The sequence below is a fragment of the Myzus persicae genome, unplaced genomic scaffold (genome assembly GCF_001856785.1).
Source record: "Myzus persicae strain clone G006 unplaced genomic scaffold, MPER_G0061.0, whole genome shotgun sequence".
NCBI lineage: Eukaryota > Metazoa > Arthropoda > Insecta > Hemiptera > Aphididae > Myzus > Myzus persicae.
In genome coordinates, this window is record NW_019102160.1 from 60,496 (window position 1) to 74,422 (window position 13,927).

The following is a 13,927-nucleotide window of genomic DNA, read 5'->3' on the forward strand; positions in this document are numbered from 1 at the left end:
GATTGCATATACTCTAATATTTTTTTGTTGATTGTCTACAATTTTAGAAATTTCTACTTTTAAAAAAGCTAAGTACTTTAATGTTGCTTTTTGGAAACCTAAGAAAAAGTAAAACAAACTAAATTATTAACAGAAATATTTTATACATTTGTAATTATTCACAGTACAAAAAATAATAAAATTCAAAATAAATCTGATTATATGACTAAATTCTTTAGCAAATGCTCAGTTTAACACATAAAATATGGAATACTTTACGTACGTACTTAACGACTGAGAATGAACTGGTTCTATTTTTTGAAACCGTAAAGACTGCGAGTGTGAATATCGCAGTTATTATGTGTTTCAACTTTCAATTGAGGTACTTCAATCTATTATTATTACATAACCTTTACAATGGACACTGATCAATAAGATCGAGAATTATTTTAGTACAATATTATCAACATTATATTTCCATTTTATATTTAAATAAAATAAGTTTAATTTATACATTTAATCAATTAATTTAATTTTTATTTATTCTCAAGAAGATAATGGGGCCCGATATGGTTGTGTATGTATAATATTAACTAATTTACCTGGTTTACCAAGGATTTGTATTTTTAATAAAAATATTTGTAAAAAATTGTAGATGCCATAAAAAAAAATTTTCGTAGGTAAACTGAAAATAAAATCATGTGTACGCTACAGAGCTAACCTTTAATTACCTAGGAGTTGAATAAAGAAGCTATATAAACATACTTTAAGTTTCAAATCATCTATGGGTTAAACTTTTATAGAGAATAAATTCTTCTATTCCTCCTATTCTTTTTAAAGAATATTATCTAGAATTCTAGTGCACCTCGAAATTGTGACGTAGATACGAGTTTTATACGTTTTGGCGCGGACGGCGAAAACACTGCACGTGTAGGTTTGGAGTCCACTTAAAAAATTGAAAAGTTTTAGCTATATACTTTCCAGGCAAAATCTTCATTTTCGATAGCGTGGAGCAGGGGCTTAGCCAGTGGGGAAGAGGTGGATTATCAGGTAACAATAAGTTTTCCCATGAGTTTCCGCATACTCTTAGAATATGATGAATTTTCAATAACATTTTTAATACGGATAAGTTAACAAAAAAAATTTGGCAAACACCAAACGCCCTTCTTCTCTTTCGCATGAGAAAATTCTGGCTACGCGCCTGGCGAGGAACAACCGAAAACAAACAATATTATAATGTAACGGTCAATGGATATCATAAACACATGGTATGACATATGATCACATCGCGTATTAATTACAATTATAAGACACATAATAATGTATACGTTAATAATTATTATATTATGATATTATGGTTCTGGGCCGGGCACCGATAGTGATTAATGGATCAAATCGGATCGATCAATCACGAGTCGCATACAACCATCGATGATAATGGCGATACTGCTATGATGATGGCTGTCGGTCTCTCTCTCGGCGTGGCTGCTGTGGTTGTATAGTAGCTGAGAAGCTGCAGCGAGTGCGACATCGGCCGGCAACGCAATTAAATTATCAATTCCTGATCGGTACGTATAGATAAGACACCATGAGCCACAGCAGAGTAGGTATATTATTATAATGAGACGAAATGAACGTGAGTTTTGTATTTAATTATTTATTTATTTCATATATGTGCATTATATTGATTCTATACTTTTATAGGTGGCGTAAATAGTATACACTGCAGCGTGGTGCTTCGGGACATTACGATAATATATTATATATTATTACAGTGGTCGCTGCTTATTAGATTCAAGGTAAATTGACTCATTCGCCTGTATTAGACTCAAAATGGCTGGTTCCGATTTGCATGTATACTAATACACAGCAAAAAATGTGTCTATTATACTCACACACCTTGGTTAATGGGATCATTATAAATCGAAGAATACGGGAAAATAAAATAAAATCTAGATAGATTTTTATCAACAATTATTAATAAGGTTAATTAGCAAAATGTTTTCAATAAAATACCCATACATTATTTTTATTATAATACATTTAATGAAATCTCAATAAATATTTTGTATATATTTTTAATTTTTAGGCGTCCTTTTACCTTATTGAATCATTCGGTTATTAAAATCAAATGGGTTGATCCCAAAGTAATACTAATAAGCAGTGATCACTGTGTATTGAACAGCTCTCAATCGCTATAAATCCATAAATATATAATGTTGTATATCAACTAATTCCGTCATGCGCACGCATGATTATAAAATATATAATATATATTATTATTATTCATTATTATAATATAAACACATACCCACAATAAAATTAATAAAATAAATTTTCCTATGCTCTGTGATAAATCAAATTAACTAATTCATCATGGTACCTATGGTCATAATAATTATGTGGCATAATTATCGTTCGTCAATCGTCAACCATTACCTAGGTTTCTTTCGTTTCAAGTGCACTAAGCAATAAGCACTTACTAACAGCAGCACTTTTAAAATAAATGCATGTTAAATCCATACTAGAATCACAATAGAATTTCTATTTTCCAGCCATACAGAAAAAAATACGCTGAATAATACAAGTTATACGAGTAAAAATTAAGATAAGAGGTATTGCCATGACGATAGAGATGTACAAAATGCATTATAATATAGGTACCACAGATGTCTATACTAATAATATAAATTATAATACATAACATAGGGGCTTGGTGGCTCGGTGGTTGGCCTGAGTCTCCAACGTGTTCTGAGGTCAAGCATCAGCCGGTGTCTCTAGTTCCCAGATGGGCTGCATCCGAGTTGGGTCCCAAATTTATAATTGCTACACTAGTTGGGTCCCGAATTATTTTAGGTACTATACTAGTTGGGTCCGGGATTTTTTTAGATACTACACTAGTTGGGTCCCGGATTTTTATAGGTACTACACTAGTTCGGTCCCGGATTTAAGTACTACACTATACTAACATTTTCCTTCCCATTTCAACAGACTTAGGACTGTCTATGATCTATTTAGACCACAGGTATGGTTAAAAATGTTTTTTACAGTTTTTTTTTTTTTGTTTTGTTTCTTTTCCATTAAAATATAAGTTATTAGAATTTTATAAAAAAAAAAATCACTTTTGTGTTGGTAAAAATATTTAAAAGGTTAAAAACAAAGTATAAAAATACATATTACATAATATAAATATAGCCATATAGGTGTAAATTAAAAAATATTAAAAATCACATGTGTGTTGGTAAAAATTTATACGACATTAATTTTACAAAATCAAATCGATTGATTATTCCTGCAATTTTTTTATTCATATTGTCAGCTATAAATTTTTCTTTTAGCAAAATGTAGTTTCTTTTTTTCATTACTTCTACACTTCTCATTTTGATATAAGTATCCATTTGTACGTTTTTTAAAATTTCTAGGAACTGATAAATATTTGGGTGTGCTGTGTAGAACATAGAATTAAAATGAGAATGGAATGATTCGCAGGAATTTGTGGTTCGCATTGTAGAGGCATTAAATTCTGACCAAATTTTTGGTGGAAATCTCGATTCTTCATTAATATAATTATCAAAAACATAATCAGTGAATTCTCGAATTTTACTGTCGTTCGGTTGGATACTCATTATATCTTCAATAAAACAATTTTCCACCTCTTCTGGGTGTAAAAATGGTAAGCCAAAAAAATATTTGAGATATTTACTTAATTCAGAATCACTTTTATACTCGTTTGTTAGTCCCAAATTTTGAATTTTCCGCCACCAGCTCTGTCCTAAATGGAATCTACACCCTTTAATATTTATTTCCGGCCATACTGATAAAATAGAATTATGAATAGCTTCTTCAAAGTCTACATATATTGTTTGAGGTAAAAATTTCAAATTAAGTTTTTCGCATTCATTACATAACATCCTAAAAGTTTGAGTATAAATTTCTTTTTGTTTATTTGGGAGTAGACAAAAAATAAGTGGAATATAATGATTATTATGTATTGTATGTATTGTAAACATTTGCATAAATATTTTTGGGCAACTTTTGAATGTGCCATCTACGTAAAATGTGTTCATGTTACTTAAAAAATTTAAATTTTCGACTGTGCAAAAAATAACTATGTTATATTGATTATCATTAATTAATAAAAAATTTTCTTGTCTGTTAGTTTTTATATTTAAATCGTTCAATACTTTGTGAACCTCGTCATAACTTTGTGGAATGTTTGGTAGAATATTTTTTCTCGCGTTATGAATATTTTTTTTAATAAGTGTACAATCGTAACGTGTTAATGTATCTATATCATTGTTTTTTATTTCGGAATGTAATAATTTAGAAGGTTTCTCACATATATCTTCTTGAGCTTTTCTCTTTAAATTATTATTTAATATCTGCCTATTTAATATTTTTTCGGAATCACAATTATGATTATGTGTCAAATTTTGATCAATAAATTGATTTTCGTTATATTTAAAAAATGACTTACATGATCTATGAATACATCTCCATCTTTCAATATCATTTTTCAGAAGTTTGTGAAATGAAAATTTATATCCTTCTATAATATATATTTTTTTGCCCTTTTCACTGAACATAACGTTAGAATCTTCCATAGTGCTAGTGGTTAGAATGCAGAACACTTACTACCAATATGTAACTATAGGTGTGCACCGTGTAAGCTATGTTGATAGATAACTCGTCGAGGTTTAACCGGCATTTATCGCTGTTCCAGATAGTTTATTATAAGATATGTCAAAAATTATCAGATATTACCGATAACACTGATATTATTACACGAATGTTCGAAAAATCCATGAGAGAAATATCCGATAATAGTCACATTATTATATACGTATAAGTACTTTTCATTTACTTTTCAATTTAATAAAATTGTATTAATATTATTGTATAATATTTTAAATAATAATCCAGGACCCAACTAGTATAGTACCTCTAAAAATTACGGACCCAACTAGTGTAGTATCTAAAAAAATCCCGGACCCAACTAGTATAGTACCTAACAATATCCTGGACCCAACTAGTGTAGTACCTGCGATTTAACCCTAATACTCGGGACCCAACTCGGATGCGCCGCGAAGATGGGTGACCACCCGGATTTTTAGTGATGATACCTAGCCCCAGATACTAGTTTTCCTCTATAAACCGTAATTGACGAACAAAATTACAAATGGCCATATAGTTACTGATGCATTAAGATCAATAAAAATAAAAATGTATGTATATAATACAGATATCCATGTAATGTACAGGCATATTATCTTATGATTTAAATAAAACCTAAAATATGATTACTTATTATTGTGAATACAAGTGTAAGATTAAACCAATGACTTATCTATACATAATAACATAATATATAGGAATAAGCTTGTCAGTTGTCTCCAACTAATAAATTATATTTCGTCTCCACCTCGCATGGCTGTGTAATCGACGGATGATCGTTGATTTATCAGTAATTGATCTATCTTAACGAGAAACTGAAGTGGTATTAAATTATAACTATAAATACCGGCTTATTTACATACCGATTGATTTGGGGGCGATAAGTACCTAAAGGTAGGTGGGTATTTAAAAATAAATGTTTCCTATTTATTTTATTATTCCCGGTCATGTCATCGCAACACAAGGCCTTTATTGTAGATCAGCTATAGTGCGAGTAGCCACCGGTCTTTCTGCTGTTTCAAATCTTTACTGCAATATTTAACACGTAACGTCTGAACAAATGTTTATGCAAATTATTCAATAATATTATTCCAAACAGTTTTTCACTCAAATATAACACTATATAGGATAGGTAACCTATCAGTACCTATAATCTTAATTTGTAATCAAACTATGTAGATAGTAGATTTATAATATTATACCATTGAGTACCTATACATATTACATATTTTTTTATTCTATACAATATTTATTATATATACCTAATATATTTAAACAACAATTTTCCACTACGGCCAATGAGTAGATATTAGTATATTACGAAAAGACTAAAGAGGCGACATATTTTTTTATTTAACCATTCAGATTTACCATCATGCCAATATTATGTAAGATTGATCGATATATATGTATTATGTATTATATGATGCACTGCTGTTGTGGCATTATGTATAACCACATAAGAATATTATTTTTTTTTTTTTTTTTATTTAGAAAATAAGGCTTCGACATCACAGGTCATTAGCCTAGCTTAGATTAAGAGTACAAGACAAAAAATAATATGGCTTAATGACTACGGAAAGGGTTTTTACATTGTTAAAGTTTGTTTATGAGGTGGATTTGAGTTAGAAAAGAGATAGTTTTAATAATATTATTTTCGTTTAGTGCTTCATCCATATTTGGTGGTATAGCTAGATTGTTTCTTGCGTCCCTGTACTTTGAGCAATCCTGGAAGATATGTTGTATTGAGAGGTCGGCGTGGCATTCGTCGCAGGTGGGAGGTGGGTTATTGTTGATGAGAAAAGAGTGGGTTGTGAAGGAATGTCCGATTCTGCATCTTGTGATGGCAACTTCCTGGCGTCTGTTGAGGAAGTAAGGTGGGTTCCACATTTTTGTGTCTTTCTTGACTGATTTAAGCTTGTTGGTGGGAGGAATAGCATCCCAATAATTTTGCCATCTAGCATATATTTTACGTTTGATGGATGATTTAAAGTCATTAGTAGGTAGGTCAGAAATTGTTGGGTGGAGAATAATTTTGGTTGCAAGGTCAGCTGCCTTGTCAGCCGTTTCATTGCCAGTAATACCAATGTGTGATGGAACCCAAATAAATTCGATGTTTTTGGTGGTCGATTTGAGTATTATTTGGATATTTTGGGTAGTTTCGTTTGAGGGTAGTGGGTTTTGAAGAGCAAGTAAAGCACTGAGTGAATCACTTAAAATTAGAATGTGATTTGAGTTGATAGTATTGGCTAATATGATAGCTTCATAAATGGCTTGGGATTCAGCCGAGAATATACAAGTTTCCGGCGGGAGCTTGGAAGGAGTGTGATATTTTTTTGAATTACTGAAAATCCAACGCCTTGAGTGGATTTAGAAGCATCAGTGTATATTTTTTCAAAGTGTGAATATTTGTCTTGGATAATTTCATAAAATTGCGAGGTGATAATATTGGGATTTGTGTCGTGTTTGTTAAGTTGTAGAAGCTCAGTATTGACTTTGATTTTCCAAATCCACGTGGGATGGCTTGGGTATGTGATTTTATTTTTGACAGATGTGTGTATGGTGAGTTTATTGATTAGTTGGAAGAAGATGTCATGTATAGATAATACGGGGTTTTTTGTTGGAAAAATTAATTTTGTGGTTTTGTCGTTGAAAAAGTTATTTTATCCCATGTGTTTTGGGGTGCTTTTTCTTTTTATTCCATAATTTAAGAGTTCTTTTTCCCTAAGTAGATTGAGGGGGAGTTCTCCAGCATAGCATAGAATGCTATCAATGGGGCTGGTTCTGAATGCTCCTATTGATAGGCGAATACCCTCATTGTGGATTGGATCCAATGTTTTTAATAGCTTTTCTTTGGCTGTAATATAAATTTGGGCGCCATACTGTATTTGTGATAATATAAGGGATTTATAAACTGTGATAAGTGATTTCGTTTTGGCGCCCCATGTATGGTGTGAAAGTGTTTTTATGATGTTCATTCGGACTTTACATGTACTTTTGAGCTTTTTTATGTGTGAGCACCATCTTAGTTTATTGTCGAATATCATACCAAGTACGCGGAGATTTTCACAAATGGGTATTGGGGAGTTTTTAAGGTGAAATTGTATGTTTGCTCTAGGGTTAGTATGGAAGGAAATACATTGGCTTTTACCAGCAGAGAATTTGAAGCCAGTTTTGTGAGACCAATATTGGAGTATATTTAGTGCGTCTTGTAGTATATCCACAGTTGTTTTGGTGTTTTGTCCGCTGCAGTAGATGTGACAGTCATCGGCGAATAGTAGGTGTTTTGTGGGTTTCGGTATGTTTTTGAAAATGTCATTGATGGCCAATAAAAACATTGTAACGCTGATAACAGACCCTTGGGGTAGTCCATTTTCTGTTTGGTGGATTTTTGATAGTTCTGATAAGGCTCTGACTTGGGTTTTGCGATTTTTTAGGAAATTTTGTAAGAATAGAAACATTTTGCCGTTTATGCCACTGTTTTGTATGATTTTGAGGACTCTATTCCTCCATACCATGTCATATGCTTTTTCTAAATCTAAAGATATTAGTATGAAGTGATGTTTTTTATTTTTAGCATTGCAGATATCCGTGTGGAGGGTGGCGAGTATGTCAATGGTGGAGTGATTTTTGCGAAAGCCGGATTGTTCCTTAATTATTAGGTTGGATGTTTCTAAGTGCCAAATTAGTCGTTTATTGACCATTTTTTCCATGGTTTTTGCTATTGTATTAATGAGTGAAATAGGTCTATAATTGATAATATCAAATTTGTTTTTATTGTGTTTGGGGATCGGTATTATAATCGCATTGTGCCATTGATCAGGGTATATACCTCTGTTCCAAATAATATTAAATATTTGGAGGAGAATATCATGACCTATTGTGGGTAGGTTTTGGATAAAAGAAAAGGGAATCCCATCAGGACCGGGGCTTTTGCTTTTACATCCGGATAAGACAGTATAGAGTTCATTTCGACTAAAAGGCATATTAAGGTGGTTGTCTTCTTCGTGGAAGTTGATTTCTAGTTCCTTTTTGAGGTTATCTCCGACGGTATTTTTGAATTTGATAAATTCTGGGTCATAATTTGAGCAGTCACTATTTTTTTTGAACTGTTGTGCAAATGCTTCGGCTATATCTGAAGGTAGTGAGAGAGTATCGTCATTAAAACGCAGGTTAGGTGGTAGTGGTTGATGATTTATGCCCTTAATCGATTTAATTTTATTCCACATTTCCGTTGGTGATGTGTTAGGGTTAATTAAGCTCGTGTATTTTTGCCACGATTCTGTTTTGCTTTTTTTTGTAATGAATCTTGCTTGAGCACGCGCTTTTTTTAAGTTTATATGGTCGTTAGCTAGTTTGGTTTTTTTGAATCGGTTTAATGCTTTTTTATATGTCTTGATTGCATCATTGCAATCTTTATTCCACCAGGGGACGGATTTTCTTTTTAATTGTGAGTTGGTTCTGCCAATGGTCTTGTTAGCGGTATCTAGTATAATGTTGCAAAATTGTTCAATAATTAGGTTGATTTGAATTTGGTTCGTTGCTGATTCGAGATTAAATGGCTTATCATAAAGATTTTGAGTTATAATATCACTGTATAGATTCCAATTTGGATTTTTGAGGCGCCATCTTGGGAGTGGGTGTATTTTGGGTAATTCATTGAGAATTTTTATGGCTATTGGCCAATGGTCACTGGTACTGTATTCTGTTAGGACTTTCCATTCGGTTTTGGGAGCGAAAGCACTATTTGATATTGTGAGATCAATGGCCGAAAAAGAATTGTGGGCTGAATTGTGGCGTGTGTATTCCCCGGAGTTAAGTAATGTTATTTGATCGTTTTCTAGGAATTTTTCGAACGTTTTACCTCTGGAATCGGTGTGATTGGATCCCCAGCTTTGGTTTCGGCAGTTAAAATCGCCGAGGAAAAGAAAAGGTTTGGGAAGTTGTTTAATTATATCATTGAGGTCGTTGAGTGATAGATCTGTACTATCCGGTAAGTAGATGTTACAAATGCATAAGGGAGTTTTGAGACGTATAGAGACAGCAACGACTTCTATTGGAGATTGGACATGAATTTCGGTGCTTTCAATGATGTTATTGACGAAAATAGCAACTCCGCCGCTTGCACGTAGAAATGTTTGACGATTTTTGTAAAAACTATTATATCCTTTTATTGGAAAAATAGTGTTGGGTCTTAAATTGGTTTCTTGAAAACAGAAGGCGATTGGTTGGATGAGAACTTTTGCTCGATGGATGTCGGTATTGTGTTTGTGTAGGCCGTTTATATTCCATTGAATAATAGAGTCCATGGTTAAGAAATTAGAAGATTTAGAAATTGCTTGTGTGGTTTTGTTATATTTTGTATAGGCAGATTTAGTTTTGGGTGAAACTTTGTTGAAGAGGTTGAGATTGGAAGAGTAGATTTCTTAGCTTTGTTATACGTGATTTGAGTGACTTGTCTTTTATTTTAGGATGAATATGTTCAATTATATCCATTAAGATAGGGATGTTTGTGTTTGTATCTTCAATAAGTGTGTGGATGTTTATTGATTTATTGTTGAAATTATCCAGAATGTATTTAAATTGAATGTATGTGATTGGTAAGTGCTCGTTTGTGGTGAAGTATTCGATGATTGGATTAAGTTTTTCCTCCAAATTTATATCGAGACTGTTGGAAGAATTTGAGCGAGATTGTATTTTAGGTTTCTTGATGGTTTTATCATTTTTTTTTTTGTAAGGTAGATGGTGGAAAAGCTTTAGGGGAGTCTGGAGGTTTGGATGATGAAGAGTCAGACAAAAGTCTTTTTTGAGTTTGGATTGGTGGGTGGGATATTGCTTCTTCGAGATGGTTTTGAGTTAGAGGGAGATATTTGTTTTCTTCGAAATCTTCGGTCAAGTCTGGTATGGTTTGATCAAGGATATCAAGGGTTGGACTTGTCGGAGAGCGGATATTTTCAATTAATTCGGTGTGATCTATAGCGTATTCATCGGGTTTGTTTGAGCTGGATGGTGAATTTTTAACTTGAGTAACATTTATATTTTTGCAATTATTTGAGGTGTGCCCGCTAGCTTTGCATATAAAACAAGTAACTATGTCATCGGTGAAAAAAATTCTGAATTGAGATTCGTTTATTGAAATAACTAATGAGTTGGGGAGTTTAGGGATGTCTTCGTGCTTGATGTATAATTGTCTTCGGAAGCTAATTATGTGCTCGAAACCTTCAATGTTAATACCCGCTTTGAGGTGGCTGATTTGAGATATGGGAAATATGTCTAAGTCGTTTAGTGCGTTTGTGATTGCATGGTTGGGTATAGATGGGCATACATTTGATATAATGTATCTTTTTGCCGGGTTTAACAATCTGCGTATAGGTATAGTTTGATCATTGATATTGATTGTTTGGGTTTTTTGAAATAAATTGTCGAGTATTTGTTTGCTGGCCAGAAAGATGCAAAGCCGGTTATTCGAGATTCTAGAGATGAACGTTATATTTTTAGGAGTGACTAATTTTCCTATTGCAATAACGTAATCTTTTTGTGGTATACCATCAATAGTGTTGAAGACTAAGGCTTGTTCACGGCTGGGGTTCTTTTCCATGGCGACAGCAGATGCGAAGTTTATATTATTATTATTGTTCGTCTTAATCGGTGGAGGTATTATAGGTAGGTCATTAGTGGATATATTGTTATTTGTGTGTTGAGCGATAGTGTCTGCGGTGCGGTTGTTATCGGTGGACGGTGATGTTGTGGCGGAGAGTAGAAGAGGGTTCTTGATTGCGATGCGTGAGGTATGATTGCTCGTTGAGGTGGAGGGAACACCGATACTACGGTCGGTGCCTTGCACTAATGTGTTTTTGGTTGATTGTTGAATCGACGTAGTTTTGTGTGCTGGTTTATTTATTTTGGTTTTTAGTGTAGAAATGGTAGGATTTGAGATGAGTGTGTATGAAAGATTTGGTGTGGAGTTTTTAGGCGTAGAGCCCGTAGGGTTTTTATTCATTTCAATATTATTTTTATATACAATCAATAATGATTGCCAGTCATACTATAAATCATAATAAAACTGTATAATAGGTATGCAAGTATCTAATTAATAATATAAATAATTATAATGAATTTAAAATTTTGCATGTGTTCGTTCGTGCATGATTTCCACAGTATACCGATACATTAATTATGATTGAGCAATGTAAAATCATTTTGGGAACAAATTAATCGAAGTTTTAATCGTATACTCTGAAAGCTCTACCTACTGCAGTCTACAGGTAGAACAAATGAATTTCAAAATAATATTTTATTACATTACCTATTTTAGATCTAGACAATAGAAAATAGTCGTGTACCTACTGTTATAATATAGGCATAACGTTTCTTGTTTTCAACGAACATACCTCTGTAGTTCTATACATAGTTACAATGTTTAATTATTTCATATTTGTACACTTGTAATACACATTTCTACTTATTTGGTTGTTTGATCCAAACTGTGTAAATACTAAACAATTATAATATTTTAGCTTGGAAGTTTAGTACCTGTAAGAATATACACAAAAAGAATTATACAATATATTTTTAATCGACAAATTATTGAGAAAATATCTGTAATATGAAATATAATAATAGGTATACATGACTGGGCTAGGTTAACTGGATCCCTAATGATATACATTTTGAAAGCTGTAAGTTGAGTCTCAGGTATGAAAAGGTAGTATATAGCTAAGTTGGGCCCCAGAAAAATATACCACACATATTATTACTATAACCCGATTTGAGTTTGTTAAATCCTTATCATCTAAGTTTCTAAAGAGAGCTGAATATTATAAAAAACACTTGTATTTTAATTGAATAATAAATCTCGTGATAATACGCTTCGAAGAAAACTTTTACCTAACATACCATTATTTTGTGAAACACGTTGGTCATCTAAATATAAAAGTATAAGAGTATTTCCAGAACATTTTACTTCAATAATGACAAGTTTGAAATCATTATCAAATAATGACGTACGTAAATTTGAATTCCAATAAAAGGCAACGAGCTCATTACTTATATTTTGCAGCCTCAAATTCATCATTCTTAATTTCTATGATTACTATGGCGAAGTACTGCAGTGTTATTTTAGAACCTGAGAAGGTGTGTCAGTATAGATCTATATAAAATCAGCGAGCATATTAATTCATTACTATATATCTAATATACTATTTGAGAGCATTGAAAAAATTTTTGATTTCTATAAAACTGATAATCTACGTAGCGGAAAGTTGGTACAATTTTTTCCAAATAAGGACTACAAGATATTGATTTTATAGATTTGTTAAATTGTAACAGTACATTCATAGTCTCTTCCGACTACAAGCTAAACAGCAGAAGGTTCTTTTAGTAGGTTAGTTAAGGCGTGTTAAGACATATTTACGATCAACGATGGGTGATGAATGATGATAGACTGAGTGGAATATACATGTTCAGTGTTTATAGAGAAAAGGTAAATACAGATAGAAAAAAATTGATTGAAAATGCACTGACACAATGTGGTAGAGAATGAACACGGAGATAGAAGTTTATATTTTATGAAAAAGAATAATGAATTATAATACCTATAGTTAGTATACTTGTAATTTTTTAATTGTAATAATGACGAAACACATTAATGTAATAATAATAAAATGTATGAAAAATTGTTCATTTATTTGTGATCTAAAATGTTTTTTATAATATACTTCAATAAGTCCTTACTCATCTGTAATTTTTTTTTTAATACACATAATTTATTAATTTAGTCAAAGCTGATGTTTTATAGCTCAAAAAGTGATATTGATAATGAACAATATTACGTCCATTGTCCATTAATGAGTGATTATTTAGAAGTTACTCTGGAATAACTGGTGAAAATATAAAAAAATACTTGATTTTGATAAATAAAAAAAAATTGAGTGGAACACAGTTTGAGGTACCATATTTACTTATTATTTGTGTTTTTAATTTTTAAATAAGCTCAACTCACTGACATGCGCAGCCGAAACAATAGGTAACCTTTTCTGTTTTCATCGGCACTGTTAAATTTGAACCGATTGAAAAATTGAAAATGAGAAAAACTTTTTGGGGCCACGCCGTACCTAGAATATTGGCTGAATACTCCAGTTTTAAATGGAGATGTTGATGTATAGGAAAATTAAAGGGACAATAAGCTGAATAGAACGAAATACGAATGAAGTAGTGTTGAACGAGATTAATGAAAAATGAACAATGATGAACATAATAACGAAAAGAAAAACAA

General features: G+C 32.0%; 1 protein-coding gene across 1 annotated transcript; it reads right to left on the reverse strand.

Moving 5' to 3' along the window:
- Window positions 1–2,132: 2,132 nt before the first annotated feature.
- On the reverse strand, window positions 2,133–3,890 carry LOC111031432. The gene is made up of 2 exons (XM_022311356.1): window positions 3,345–3,890; window positions 2,133–2,174 (listed from the first exon to the last, which is right to left on the reverse strand). The coding sequence occupies exons 1-2, from the start codon at window positions 3,888–3,890 to the stop codon at window positions 2,133–2,135; spliced, it is 588 nt and encodes a 195-aa protein (XP_022167048.1).
- Window positions 3,891–13,927: the final 10,037 nt, after the last annotated feature.

What these genes read in the sequence shown, in the direction of transcription:
- LOC111031432 (XM_022311356.1), bottom strand. Translation starts at nt 3,890, where the DNA reads ATGTTATGTAATGAATGCGAAAAACTTAATTTGAAATTTTTACCTCAA. An exon ending in TCAAAATGAGAAGTGTAGAA is followed by an intron (nt 2,175 to 3,344) that starts GTAATGAAAAAA and finishes ATGGATTTATAG; the next exon opens with CGATTGAGAGCTGTTCAATA.